At 35.3% G+C, this 13,832-nt stretch overlaps 1 protein-coding gene across 3 annotated transcripts in view; it reads left to right on the forward strand.

The window, feature by feature from the left end:
* Positions 1-13,832, forward strand: part of LOC134520563 (connector enhancer of kinase suppressor of ras 2-like) — a 212,699-nt gene that overhangs the window by 165,259 nt on the left and 33,608 nt on the right. For all 3 annotated transcript variants that reach the window (XM_063346115.1, XM_063346116.1, XM_063346117.1), the window contains 3 exons: positions 975-1,009; positions 10,047-10,095; positions 13,658-13,706. In XM_063346115.1, coding sequence (XP_063202185.1) covers positions 975-1,009; positions 10,047-10,095; positions 13,658-13,706 — 133 coding nt within the window. The remainder of the gene's footprint in view (positions 1-974; positions 1,010-10,046; positions 10,096-13,657; positions 13,707-13,832) is intronic.

Genomic DNA, 13,832 nt, shown 5'->3' on the forward strand with positions numbered 1-13,832 from the left:
CCCTGAACACTTTAAAGTTTTTTTTAGAAATGCATTCTGTTAGAATATACCTGTGCTGCAGCCCATGTGGTTAAAGAGACCCAGCAGACTTCCTGTCTCATACTTGTGCAACATGCATTTCAGTTTTGTAACTGTTCTCTGTAAAGTGATGTGTGATCAAATATCTTACAGTATGCCTAAAGTAGTGATATTAAAATACAAACATTATACTTGCAAAAAATAATTTGTTTCATATTTGTCTATTCAGAAATCATATAGTCAAAGATCTTTCAAGTGCAGATTTCTGCCTTTTTAAACAAATACACATTCATTTTAAAATACACTTTTTTGTAATTTCAAGATGAGGAACTGTTTGTTAGCTGTGGGAAAACTTCTCCATCATAAAGCTGTGTTTAAAGTAACAAAAACAGTCTGAAGATGTTATTTTTAATCCTGAATCACTTACTACTAAAAGACATGTTTATTTCCAAACCTCAGAGGAATAACCAGTGTAGTAAATCAAGTTATATATATATAAAAAACTATATAAAATGATATTAAAGAAAGTTTTGATGACAGGTTCATAATTGGTCTTAAAATCCTCTGCAGTTCATTCTTCTGAAATTCTGTATTCTATATTTTAATATTTGTCCTTTACACTTAACAAACTCCCTTTCAAATATTAACATTTTCGCAAAAAATTGACATTCTAACAAATTTTTATCTCCCTTCTTATTTTAAAGAGCTTTGACCGCAATTATACAGCAGCTGAAACTATTTTATAAGTGCAGATGCAAGTTGCTTTAAATATGATCTTCATTGTGAAATAACATTTAGTTAGAAATTGAAATAGATTTTCCATTTCCTTAGAGTTACGGTATGACTACTGTGGTTAACTTCTGTGACTTCTTTCGCTGCAGATACCCACTATGTTGAGTGCACCAAGGAAGTATAGTCTTTAGTCATGCTTAATGCTATTTGTTTTTCTTCTACAGAGAGCAGGGGACACAGTCAGTGGAGATACTGAAAGGTAAGTACTTCTGTTACTCTGTATTTAAATATATACATAACCTATCTATGAATTTTATTTGCTTATTTGCTTTTAGAAATTTAGTTGCAGTATTTGAGGAGTAAATTTTCAGGGTTTAGTGAGAGAAGCATTAATATTATTAAGTAAATGTCATAACTTTCATTTGCTAAATACATCAAATTACAAAGGTTGAAAAAATACTTCAGAGGTAAGTTTATTAAAGATTACTAGGGGGAAGAATTATACCACTACAAAGTAGCAGATGTTTCCCCCATTCCTTTTTTTTTTTACTTTTGAAATTTAGTACTTCAGAATCACTCTGAGGATGAAAAGCCTAATGCACGTCTAACATGATTTTTGGAAATAACAGGCAGAATTTTTCAATGAACATTTAAATGCTAATTCAGTCTGTACAAAAGTCACTGTTTATATTTCTGGGTCATATTTGATAAATGCTAACAATGGAGACTTCGGTTTGTCCCTTACAATTGTATTTAATCAACTAATTCTAATGAATAAAATAGTGATTTTGTGTTTGTTTCCTTTGCAGTTTATCTGATGAAATATGTTCATATTCTAGTTGCATCCAATAAGTCAGATTAAAAGAATAAGTTTGAATTAACAGATACTTGGGAATCATAGAATGTCATAATTAAGCTTTATTGGAATCTATTCATATGGATAATAATTATTTTTTTACATCTTTTCATCCTGTATATGGCCTAAACCTATTTAAGAAGCTAAACCATGCACTGAATATGAAATAATTAAGGTACGATTAGAGTGCTTTCACCAATCTAAAGGATTTACAACTGATGATGATTTTCTTCAATGGTGTACTACTACATTATAGCTAGAAGTCACCTCGTGCGGGATTTTTCAGGATTGTCATCACTTTTACCTCTTACATCATAGTTCCTCTTTATACATGTATTAAACACCATAGTTGATTTCAAAGACAGTTGTAGCAGTAAGAATTTACTGATGTTTCCCAGTTGTAGGGTGCTGTGCATCTTTAAAATGCCATTCAACTAAATTGAGAAATGAAAGTGAGATAAAGATGGAGTCAAAAGACTTTTTCTAGGGTAAAATTCTACTTCATCTTATAAAAGACAGTCTTGTCTCTCCATTCCCACCACTGTAGTAGTCCGTTACCTCATCATCCATTAGCTCAGCTAAATATAGATTCTTATTTTTGCAATAAATATAGTCCTACTTGCCATTTAATCCCAATTCAGAACGAAAGCAGCATCCATCTTGTATAAGGCAGGGGTTACATGGGGGGAAAAGTGTGTCATTCTCAGTCTCTTCTTAAGTAACAACTGGATTTCACCTGTTGCTCTTATCTCTTACATTGGGTTTTTCGGAACTTATTGTTTTCTGTCAGTCTTACGTATTTACTGTTTTTGCTTAGTCTCCTACCTCTGTCATGCCAGGTGCTGTTGTTATGTTCTTCACTCACACTTGTTTCTCCTTACTTTTTGTCACGCCGTTTTCTCACCCTCCTTCATTCCAGTATGGCTGCTCCCTCCCTCGGGTCCTTCCTACCTGGCCCTCTGCAACAAAAAGAAATCATGGACACACATACGAAAAATAGTGATACTTCTGACCCCTTTTTTGTCTTCCTTCTCCACACCCATTGCTTCTTGCAGTCACAAGGAAGAGTTGTAAAGGAATTTTTTTCTTCCCAGAGCCTAGTTGTTCTGAAAGGATTGCACATGCTCAGTTTGGCAGGGACATTACCATCCAGATGGACAGGCTGGAGAGGGTCCAGAGGAGGGTCACCAAGATGACCAAAGGACTGGGAAGCCTGCCATATGAGGAAAGGCTGAGAGAACTGGGTTTGTTCGGCCTTGGGAAAAGAAGGCTTAGAGGAGACCTTATCACCATGTTCCAGTATTTAAAGAGTGGCTACAAAGAAGATGGAGATTCCCTTTTTACAAGGAGTCACATGGAAAAGAAGAGGGGTAATGGGTACAAGTGACATTAGCAGAGATTATGATTGGACACAAGAAGAAAATTTTTCACAGTGAGAACAATCTACTGTTGGAATAATCTCTCTGGGGAAGTGGTGGATTCCCCATCATTGGACCCCGTTAAGGTTCAGCTGGACAGGGTGCTGGGCCATCCTGTCTAGACTTTGCTTTTGCCAAGAAAGGCTTGACCAGATGATCCCTGAGGTCCCTTCCAACCTGGTATGGCATTTGCCCTAGCACTATGCACAGGGCTAGACTTTCACCATCCATGCAGAGCACCCACATGCCTCATTATAAGATAGTGTCCATTCACACAGTAAACTCTGCCCCTGCCTGACCAATGCAGAAAATCTGAGCTCTACTTATAAGCAGTCGTGTGACTAGAAAAGTAGGGCAGCCACAGGCAAGTTATGACGCTTCACTTCTGAGCAGGTGTCATGATTTAGGAAATTACACTCTGCAATTGGAAGTGGAGTCACTAAATGTGTGAGCGTTCTGAGGTTTTAGGAAGGTAAACTAAATTAAATGCTTCCTGAAGAACCAGACGATTTGTTTTCCTTTTTACTGGAAGCAATTTACCCTGTTTGTTACTGTTTCACAAATGTTAAATGCCCACTACCTCTTTCTTGTGTAGTCCCTGCTGCAGCTTTTTTGCCAACAAATATCTGACTATATGCTTAGCAGAGTCGCTGTGTTCTTTGATCTTCATTTTACTTTATAAGAATTTTTTTTCTAGTAATAGGAAACCTTGACGTCTGTGGATTCTAGACACGCGTGCGTATTATAACCATGACATCATTACAGAGACCTTGGGTTTGAAGATCTCTGCTTAGCTAACCACACAGGCCTGCAAGGGAAAGAGAAGGGAGAAGAGAATTGTATTATTGATGCATTGCACAACTGCTAATTGAAAAAAACAGTTTTTATGACTATTTGCATTTAGCTTCCATGCTGCTCAGGTTCTTTTTCATAACACATTTTGTCTTTGTAAATACTAACACTTAAAAATTGTTTCAAACACATCCACAGCAGCATGCTTTGGAAATTATTTTTTTTCAGTTGTGGTTAATGCTGGAGAGGTAAGAAGAGATAAATATTTTGAAAGTAACTTTGTATTGCAGTGACTGCAGACCAGTACAGATGCATCTGAGCTAGCTGGCTGATACTTGAAGGATCGAATACTAGCCTGTAGCATAGTTCTGAGCCTGTAGCTGAGCCAGCATGGAACTGAGAAGGGATTTCAAATCTCACTACAAAATACTAAATAATTAATTTGCAGTGACAATTTACTTGTTGTGACAAGAATACATTACATAAGCTATGGAGGTTCTAATAACCTAAATATAAATCATGAATCCAGGCAATGTAGTTAAAAATGCATCCCTGTGACCAGGTAGATAAATCCAATTTGCTAATTATGTGTTCTTGTGAACCAGCCATAAGGTACAATACTTTTCTTCACAAATATATTTTCTAATATGTTGAATATTTTTTTTCTCAAGTTAATTATGGTGGCCTTGACCCTTAGCTACAACCAGATTTCACTTGAAGTAATTCAGAACATGAGACATGAAGGTTGAAAAGAGCTTTGTGTGCCTCTTGCACCTAGACATTTACATCTCCCAAGTATTTGCCACGTAAAAAATAGCAGGATGATAGAAGCCATTTTCTAGTTATTCATAGCTGCTGTGGATCAATAGAGCTGTTAGTCAAGCTCTCTGTGTTTCCAGTTGCCATATACTTCTAAGTATCCAGGTGGCAGTGGGGAGTAGCAGTGTATTTTCAAATGCAGGCCTCACTGTTGTCCATAAAATTTAACCAGCACCTTTGAAATCGCCTCTTGATCAAATATGGGGTGTATGTGAGATCCTGCGTTTATGTAACCTTATGAAACAGGAGGCATCCTACAGAGGGCTAGAAAGAAAAGTTCTCAGAATAGTCTGTTTATGGACTGTGCATCAACTTGGACATTCCAGACAGGTCCCATCAGAATGATCAGAGCATGTTGTACCATGACAGAACATAAGATACACTACCCAGTAATTTATACTCCGTTATCTCTGTTCCAAGAGTAAATTCTGGCAAAGAGTTTTCATTTTATATCTACTGGAAAATTTTGTAGATTATAAACTAATTGCAAAATGGAATAGTCTAAAGATAAGTTTGTATTGCTCTGTTCGGTCAAATAAATAAATACAAATCAAAGAAATTATTAGTATTTAAATTTATTGTTTAATCAGTGGTAAATATTATTAGCAGTTTGTTATAACTAGAGTAGTTTTATAATACTTCTAATTATATCAATATTTCTATTATATTAATACTTCTAATTAAAGCTTTGTTGTTATCTTTCTATGGTAGAAAATGAAAATATGTTCCTCAAAAGGAAAAGAGGAATGTCAACATGGAGGCAGTATTGACAGTTACACTTGCTTAGTGATACTTGTTTCAGGAAGAAATAGCAAGTCACTTCTCTTTGCTGTAAGGGGAATTTTTGTATGAACAGAAAACACAGGATACTTAGAATTCTGGTGATGCTCCTAAGTGGCTATAACTGCTCTGATAGCAAAAGCGCAGCAATGTATGCGGCTACGCTGTCGATTTCACATATTCAGTATTTGGTAGGTGACAATTCTCAACATTTGTTTGAAATCTTTTACCAGGTATGTCTTTACATTCTGATTCTTACAGTTTTTATCAAATACATGAAACTGGAATATAGTACTTGTGCTATCCCCTGTACTTCCAGATATTTCCATTCTAATTTGTTTTCTAGAGATTCATTATTGCTATTTTCTAATTATAAAACACTGTTTCTCATTTGAAATCCTGATTATAAATCTTATCACTAGACTTGCACTTCATTTGCACGTCCTTTAAGATGCAAGTTGGAAGTTACCACACCTACTCGAGTCCTTTAAATTCTCAGTGTTTTGCTTCCACCTAGGTCAAAGTAATTTCCATCTTTTTTTAGCTCATTCTTGTTAACCTTTCCACTTGAGCTCTATGTTCAGCATCATCATTCTGATTGAATACTGAGTCAGTGTGCATCTAGTACTAAAACCAGAGACACATTGTATTTAACCTTCATCTGTGCTTGCTTCTTAGTACCTGTATTTCTCTAATTCTTCTTTGATTTTTATGTTTGTTTCAGTTTGCTTACAACATATAATTTACTCAAAAGTTCTGAAGAATAGATAAGGAGGGGGACAACATTTTTGTCCCTAGAAATTCTAATACATGACACACAGCTAGGCAGAGCATATCCAAACTAAGAATAGACGTTACTAAAGTCCTTCATATTTCTGTCAAATAGGAATACCTCAGAAATCCATTTGAGGAAAATGGTATGATACAATAAGTATTTTATAATGAATTTTATTACAAAATTAAATTTGATTTAAAGTTTTGCAGTTATTTTCTTAGTATTTTGCCTTTTTTTGTCATATTATCTAATGAATGTTTCTGGAAACATCCTGCAATAATTGTTTGATGTGTTATTTTTTCTTTAAATTGGTGTAAGTTACTTGTAAGTGATTGGTCCTCCCTTTTCTAGATTCTGCAGTTTATTTCAAAAGCAGTATTATGCATAAACAAGGAAACAAGTGTTTAGTAGAAGATCAACTGTTTAAATTAATTTGAGAAATATCAGTCCAGGCCATTATAAACATATCACTGCACATGCCTTTCCTCCCCGCCGCCCCCTCCCTCCCCTTATTCATTTCCCTTTCACTTCTGTAACAACTGTTTTCCTAAAAAGAAAGGTGAAGAATAACTCAAGCAAAAATGATACGGAGTATTCAACCAGAATAGACAACATACTAGGTTTCCTCTATGTCTAAATTAATTGGTTCTGTCACTTCCACACAGGGAATTTACTTGTCTAAAGAGAAGAAAAGATCAGTATTTCTTCTTCTGTGATCTCTAGATCTGAATATTTGAGGAATAATTAGATTTGGGGAGGAGTATTTGATAGACATAAAACCTTTTAAAAAATGAAAAAAACCTCCTGCAGACTGTTGAAAACTGTTCCCAAATAAAAAAATTAAGCTCGTTGTACATCAGAACACCTATTTCTCACCTTTCATAAGATGCCAGCTTTTGAAGAGCTATCAAAAGTCTGATTGCAGACTGCTTCTATAACTTTACAACATTTTTGCTGGTAAGAGTCTGTGATTACTGTAAGGAGCCGCATTATTGTGTTTGCATGGAAGCAAATAAAACTTGACTAAGGACTTTTCAGATAAAAACACAGATGTATTATTCATATTGTATATTGGCTGAGAGAAAGAATGGAATCATCGAAACTGACACTTTCCAGATGGGTCAAAGCCATGATTAAAGAACCAGACCAGAAATCAGGGGGGAAATGCCCAGCAGGATTGAAGTGCATTTGTGGCATTCTCATGGGCAGACAGAAATGGAGCATTAATGATAAAATCTGCCTTGCAGCGGTTTGGGCATCTGTCCATTGCTTTACCAAATGTTGTAAGTTTAACTTTTTGGGGTTTTAGTTGTTTCTTCCAATCCTTTTAATCTACAGACAGCTCAGGATTTTTAAGTCTTGGCTATTTAACTTTTATGATTTTAATTTTAATGTTACGCATCCCATCTACGCAGCCTGGAAACTTCCTTTGGCTTGGGACTGATATATGCTTTTAACTGGCAATGCAGGAGTTCTTTCTAGTGGTAAATTTGATTTCTCGTAACAAAGGAAATCATCAAATGAGAAAATGCTACTTCCTGTCTTGCTGACTTAAGACCAATATTATTGTTGTTATAACCAACAGAATTTGGGAATATGTTTAAAATGCCCATCAATTCCTTTCCCATTCTTGCACTCCTTTTCTATTTATATGACATACACAAAAACATTTACATTTTTATGGTTTTCCCACTTCTCCTTTTTCTTTCTTTTGAAAGCATGAGAGGAAATTGTGTATCCAAGAATTTCTGTGCTACAACAGACAAATCTGACCCTAATTCAGTGTCCTGTTTCCATCAATGGCCAGTACTGTTTGTATAAGGAATGGCTACTGGTGATGCTTTCCTGATTTGTTCTCTAGCCTTTAGAGAACTCCAGGAGAAAGCTCACATATACCATAGATAGTATTTTTGCATTTTGAAGTCTGTGTAAGTTTTTGGTATCCGTGGCATTCTGTAGTAAAATGTTATGGAACTCTTTGCTGCAGGGTGCTGTGAATGCCAAAAACTTAATTGTGTGTTAATGAATAAACGTTCAAAACAAGAGAAGCTAGCTGCTAATTTTATATAACTTCCACAGCTCCTTTATTCAAGAAGACATTGAATATTTATTTCCTATTTATTCCCTTCAGAACACTCCTGCGTTCATAAACTCCCATAGCATTGCCCTGGGTTGCCTTGAGATACAGTTAGATGAGTTTCTTTTCAGTTTCCCTCTGTCCTCTTTAATGCTAAAGAATCAGAACTGCACACTATTAAATATTTTGGAGGACCACTGCTACGTCTGCACCTACCTAACAGCCTTGACTATTGTAGCATTTCAAAAGGATTTAGGAATACAACTGCTACTAACTATATATACAAATTATTGTATGCATATTGTTTATATGAGAAAGGTACGCAGAAAAAGTCCCCTTAATAAATGAAAAATTCACAAACAGGCCTACTGAACTGGGACTCTCTCAGGCTTTTCCCTTTCTAACCTAAAATATTTTACAGTACCATTGTGTCAGGACACTAACCACACATCTTCAGAAAAGTGAGACTTTGCCTGGACCTTCTCCAGGGATTTAGAACTTCAAACTGTGCTCTGCAATAGCCTTTTTGCAAATTGAGCAGCATGACGGTTTCTTTAATACAGGGATATTGATGTTAAAAAGCGTAACAACTAAACTGTAGCAGGAGTTGGAGCCCACATTGAAGTTGGTTTGGGAAAGTTTACTTGGTGTTCATTTTGTTGCTAAGAGTTTCTATTCTTTACATCAGTGTGGTCACCACACTTCCTTCTAATAGAAAATGTAACTAACTGTCGCATTCCTTCTTTGCCAGCCAAAAAGATACTGCTAGGATATCAGTCCTGCAAAAATATTTTTCTGATGATTTAAATTTTCTAGTTAACTACTGAATGGCTGTGGTCTTTATGGATTTCCTGTGTTTAAGTGCTTTCAGAATTTGAAAGAGGAGGTGGTGGGGAAAGAACAGAACAAAAGAAGATATTAGACTTTCTCTGTACCTGGCAAACATATCTGACAAGTCATGTCAAATTTGGCCAGATAGTTACACACATATTAATGTCTGGGTGTTTATACACATGCTTACATATTGCTGAAGTTAAGCTAGCCAAAAAGTGACTCAAAGAAAGCCACATACTAAGCAATTCTGTTTATCCTTGATTTGATTCTGTAATGACATGCAAAGGAACCAACTTGGCAAGATATGGAACACGTATGAGTCTTTGCTAAAGGTCAGAATATTAGTTCAAATATGTATCTCTAAGCTGCTATGTATTAAAATGCAAATTATTCTTAAAACAAAATTGCTAAATTATTAATTTGTACTTCTAACTTTTTCCTGTTTTACTTATTCTTTACCATTTTAGTCTGGACACTAGGAATCCACCATACCTGTGTTAAACGTTGGTGATGCTGAAAGAAACGTGCAAATAAGAGTTAGTCCTGCAACAAAGAACCAATGATTTATGTCGTAAGAGTTTAGTCCTGAGGAGGAAGGAGTTGTGTTAGTTGCTTTTGCATTTCAGCTGATCGGGGTTGAGTATTTTTAGGCCAGTGATTGAATCAGAACCAGATATTCTCATATTATTTATGTGTTCTTGAGTCAGAATATTAAGAATGGTTTTGTGTTTCTTAATAACATTAGCACTGTTCATTGAAAACAATGGTTACATTTCCAAAGGGCCTCATGTTTTAAGTGCTACATCTTAAATAACTTTGAAACATCATTACATCTGTAAGTATACATTTGGAAATGCATAGAATGTATGTGTATATGCACTGCTTATTCAGATTATTATTCTTTTTTCTGTAGTTATTTGACATCTTTCTTCCTCTCTGTCCTAGATATGCTAGTTCTGCCATTGACCGCCAAGGAAGCACATCCATGAGGAAGGTAACAATTTATAAATGTACTTTTTTTTTAAAAAAAAATCCCCAACAGTTCAATTAATTGTCTATTTTTAAAATATACTTAACATCTGAAAATAAAAAGGTAGGAATAATTTCCATACTGAGAAAATAGGTACTGCAACCACAGCAGGTCAGTGTGTATATGCAGTACTTCTAGTTAAGTTTAGTAGGAACCTTAGTATGTGTTCTAAGTTATGTAGTGGTTTGGGAGGAGAATCATAGAAAATGTCTAGATTGGAAGGGAGGTCTGGAGGGAAGGTAGCACTGGAGGAAAAGACAATTTTAAAATCTCTTAAAACATTTAAGTAGTGTGAATACTATGATAGGGAGATATGAGATTAAGATTTTTAAAGGTTTTTATGGTACCGATTTTGAAGGTCTTCAATGGAAAATATCTAGACTTTTTTTTTTTTTTAGTATTTTGACAAATATTTCATGCAAAGGACAAACAACAGAACCTTCATTTATAGAATGCCTATGTGTTCATTCCAACTTAGCACTTTTTTCATGAAGTAGGTGCTAAATAACTTTTTAAAGTTGCCAGATGTCATTCTGCCTGCCAAATATTTACAAAGTGAGGCTAAAGACCAGTGACAATGGTGGAAGATGTATGACTACATTTTCTGCAGTTTGTGAAAACGTGCAATTGTGCTTGTTGATATGCTGCCTCTATCTGCCAATCCCTACCTTGCCAGCTGCCTCCACTGGAGAACAGTTGGACCTGTGGCTGTTCCCAGGGATCCTGGTACTGCAAATAATCTAATACATATAATGTGAGAAAATCAGCACTATGGCCCTGTGATTTGTGCACTTTGCTAGTGAATTCACTGATGGCTGGGTTTGCAACTTGTTAATGGTTTTCCTTAAAAACTCCTAAGGCTCAAACCAGCAGATACATTCAAGCAGTTTCGCGTTAATAGGCTTGGTTCCCTTCATCTGACAGGTAACTGAATCTCTCGTCTCCAGGGCATTTTTTTTAAACACAGCATAACTTTTCATTTGGCAATTCTGTGACAGCACTCCTACTACTACACTGTGATTATGTTGAGGTCTCATTAGTTTAACTTCATGTAGGACAACTCTATCACTTTTTTTTTTTTTCCATGGTGTACTTCTTGTTGGGCTGGGGTGGAAGGGTGTGCATTTTGGTTAACATTCTTTATGTTGTGGTTTTGAGATGAGAACTTAAATGCTGACAACCACAGTATGTTCTCCCATCATCTGTCTGTTTCCCGTAGCAACTCGATGTCATTTTGAAGTTGCAAGTTCTGACTGTTTTTTTACAGTGTTTACCACAAAGTTAATTATATAGCAGTTCCTTTATGTCTTAGAATATGAAGCTTGAATTTTGTAAGTTAGCAGTGCTAATTAAGCACTGATTCCCAAGGTATTGCAAACCTTTCCCTTTCTCTAGTTTTCTTGCTTTGAATACATTGTATGTGTGCATAAGCAAAACAGAGTAAGACTAATTAACTTCTGTTTTTAAAAGAGCTAATATTTTCAGCTCTCCTTGATTTGTTGTGCTTGTATTTTCATTATTTTTTAAATTTTTCTGTTGAATGATGCGTATGAGGTTCCAGTGACTATCCTAACGTGTATATCCTCCATTTTTCCCATTTTTCTTCCTGTTCTTTATACTTAATCACATATGAAACCTGTAATTTAATTATAGGGGTTTATTTCATCACTATATTTTTTAGCCTCAATTGTGAACAAATGTGGTGATCTCTTTTTCAGAAGCAGATGCCTGCTCTGTCCTAATGCATTTTTATACAGGAAGAGGAAGATTGAACAGATTGTTTCATTCACAGTCGCCACAGAACTCTAGTTGGCACAATATGACTGACCAGTACCGTGGCTAACAATATATCAATTTAAAAAAACAATGTTGCTGTGCATCTTTAATACTTTCTCACAGACTTATTTTAGTTTTTTCATTTTCTGTCTGTTTTTTACTACATTTCCTGTAGCACAGGAGCAAGCATTAATCTTTGTCTTCTCCGGTGCTCAAAACAAAGAGATAAATTTGCAGCTATCAAGTAAATGGAGAATATGTACTGTCTTACAGTGATACAATGCATATACACTTACAGAGCTTGTCACCTGTCAGAATTACAATATTTTTGTGAATCATTCATATACTGTGACTGACTGGGAGAACGGTCTGAGATAAAGAGAACACAGAAAGCTGGTGTTCTCTGAGCCAGCACTCTCAGGAGTCAAGAACTGCTGATTTCCACAAGTCACTAGAAATTGTTCATGCTGTTCAATGCTGTAAACTGGCTAATTTGCAGAAGGGCTACAAACAGGTCTGTGCATGTGCAAAACAACTCCCCCTTCCTTCACTTTTATTTACAAGTGAACTTTGCCTCTCCAATAGTTGGACTCTTGTTTTCAGTTGTTGCCTTTCTATAGTGCTTAAGCCGCAATCCTTTGTTATTCTAAATATTAATTTAATTTTTAACATTTTAATTATAATCATCAGTTATTTTAAATTTTAATATGGTGAAATTTAAGCACTTATTAAATACATTGTAGCACAGTTCTTATTAATAAGGACTTCTGTAGCATGTGTTTGCTTTTTGCCTGCGTGGGGAGGAGCTGCCTAAGGCAGGGTAAGCAGTCAGATGATCTCTGGGAGAAGGCAGTCATACCACAAGTTAAGGTAGCATGGAGACACCCCTATCAGTGACAGAGGTGCCCTTCTTCTAGGCCCTCCACTGAGATGAGTGTTATCTGTCACAAAGGAAAAACATGAAAATGAAAAAGATGGCCCTTTCTATGCTACCCTTTGCCTGGGTCTGCTGGTTTATCACACTGTTTTTTCTACTGGTAATGGCAGCATCAGTTACCTATCAGGCAGCTACTTCATTGTAACGTGTAATTTTTCCCCTAGCATTTACATGTTTGAGGTAAATCTTTACCATCTTTTGAGCAGCAGCCCCTGTTTTAAAAGGATTAAATAATGAGATGCTTTTAGGTTTTTCTTAAGAATCTGTAATGATTTTATAATGTAGCCACAAAAGAAAGAATTTATTGTTTTTCTCCTCAGAGTTATTCTGTCAACCTACCAACCTAACAAACTTAATTGTTACCTGTGGTTGGGAACAATTAAAAAATGTGACTTCAACGTGTTATTGAATACATGACTTTAAACATAAACTATATAATGTTTGCGGTGGATATTTCTTTTTGAATGAATATTTGTATAACTATTTCATGTATACCTACAAAGTATCATTCATTTTACTGGATCGTTCATATGAGTTTATATCCTTATTTTTCCAATTGCTGCATAACCATTCATGCAAAGAATCTGTAGTGATTTGATTGTCATTGTAATTAATAACTGAAAAAAAAGTCATTTTAATTTTCAGATTTACCACTGTGTTTTATTTATATTTGTAACAGTAGTAAGAGAAAATTGAAAAAAATGAGATCCTGTGATACCCTAAGATAACCATGGATGTGGTAGGGAATGCCAGCTGTTTCATGTTACTACTATTACTGCATTGGTTTTTCATAAATTTTTTTTTTCCTTACAGTCATTCCATTACGCTTCCCTCAGGGTAAAAAGCAGAAAATGGTCAAAAGGTAACTTATTTGGGTTAACATTTTGAAACTAGAAAATGAGAATTCTTCTCTGATAATAAGTGATCTGGATCAAATGCCAAAGTTCAATTTAATTCAAATATTTCTAAATTTGATCTTAAACACCAA

This window comes from Chroicocephalus ridibundus, chromosome 9 (assembly GCF_963924245.1).
Source record: "Chroicocephalus ridibundus chromosome 9, bChrRid1.1, whole genome shotgun sequence".
NCBI lineage: Eukaryota > Metazoa > Chordata > Aves > Charadriiformes > Laridae > Chroicocephalus > Chroicocephalus ridibundus.